The 946-nt window shown below is 36.8% G+C and overlaps 1 protein-coding gene across 1 annotated transcript in view; it reads left to right on the forward strand.

Moving 5' to 3' along the window:
• The window catches only part of LOC111867042 (alpha,alpha-trehalose-phosphate synthase [UDP-forming]), a gene marked incomplete at both ends in the record, with an annotated part of 4,779 nt that extends 4,249 nt beyond the window's left edge, over nucleotides 1-530 (forward strand). Inside the window, one exon of the mRNA XM_023856505.2 lies at nucleotides 330-530. Within this exon, the coding sequence (XP_023712273.2) occupies nucleotides 330-530 (201 nt within the window). The remainder of the gene's footprint in view (nucleotides 1-329) is intronic.
• Between the last annotated feature and the right edge of the window lie 416 nt (nucleotides 531-946).

Here is a 946-nt window from a genome sequence, read left to right on the forward strand (position 1 = left end):
CACAAAGACACCATCACTTGATGAGCGATTGGCAGTAGCTTACAGTAAATTTAAACCTGTCCAGTGACAGGATTGGCGCTGAGTGCGTTAACACTGTTTCTCTCAATATTCCACACATAAATGCAAGTAAAATTATTATTTTATCTTTATACAATATAAGGCTCATCTTTTTACTTTGTCACAAAACAAAGCTCATAGGAATTCTCTGCTTATTACACCCAAGTACATACTCTGGCCAGCAGAATGCAACGGTGGTCGCAACTAGAATATGTAATAAAATTGACATCAATAAAAGTGCTAATTTAAATATATTAATCTTGTGTTGACAGAGCTCTCACAATGCCAGAAGATGAACGGACATTACGAATGAATTCTCTTCGTCGCCGTGAGAAGGCCAATGATGTGAACTTCTGGATGAAGTCATTCATGAAACAGATGGGCTCACAAATTGAGGAGGAGGATGCTGATGAGGTCAAGTCTGTCACCATGCATCCAGTGACCATGGATGACTTTGAGGAGTACCTTGCTGAGTAAGTAGATGCATTCTGATACACAGCAAACTAATATTTTATCTTGATTAGGTTAGGTCTGCTTCATGGTGTATAAATTAGACTCTCTTTCCAATATTACACTTCTCAGAGTAGCTTAACACTGGTTATGAAACTTTTAAGAAATACTAAGGAAAAATGCTTGAAGGGATGGAAGTAGAAATTAAATTCTTGTAGGAATTTGAGTTCAGAATTGAAGATAGAAGAGAAATGGTTACAATAGTTTGGTCATATATAAAGAATGAAGAGATCAAGGATACTGAGAAGCGTATAGATATTTGAAGGGGGGAAAAAAGAGATATTTCCGGGATGGTCTAGAAGAAATTGTTCCTTTTATAATGGAAGAAAAGCAATAAGAGAGCTGGCAAGAAAGTGGAAAGACAAGATTGTGGGAAGAA

This window comes from Cryptotermes secundus, unplaced genomic scaffold (genome assembly GCF_002891405.2).
Source record: "Cryptotermes secundus unplaced genomic scaffold, Csec_1.0 scaffold20083, whole genome shotgun sequence".
NCBI lineage: Eukaryota > Metazoa > Arthropoda > Insecta > Blattodea > Kalotermitidae > Cryptotermes > Cryptotermes secundus.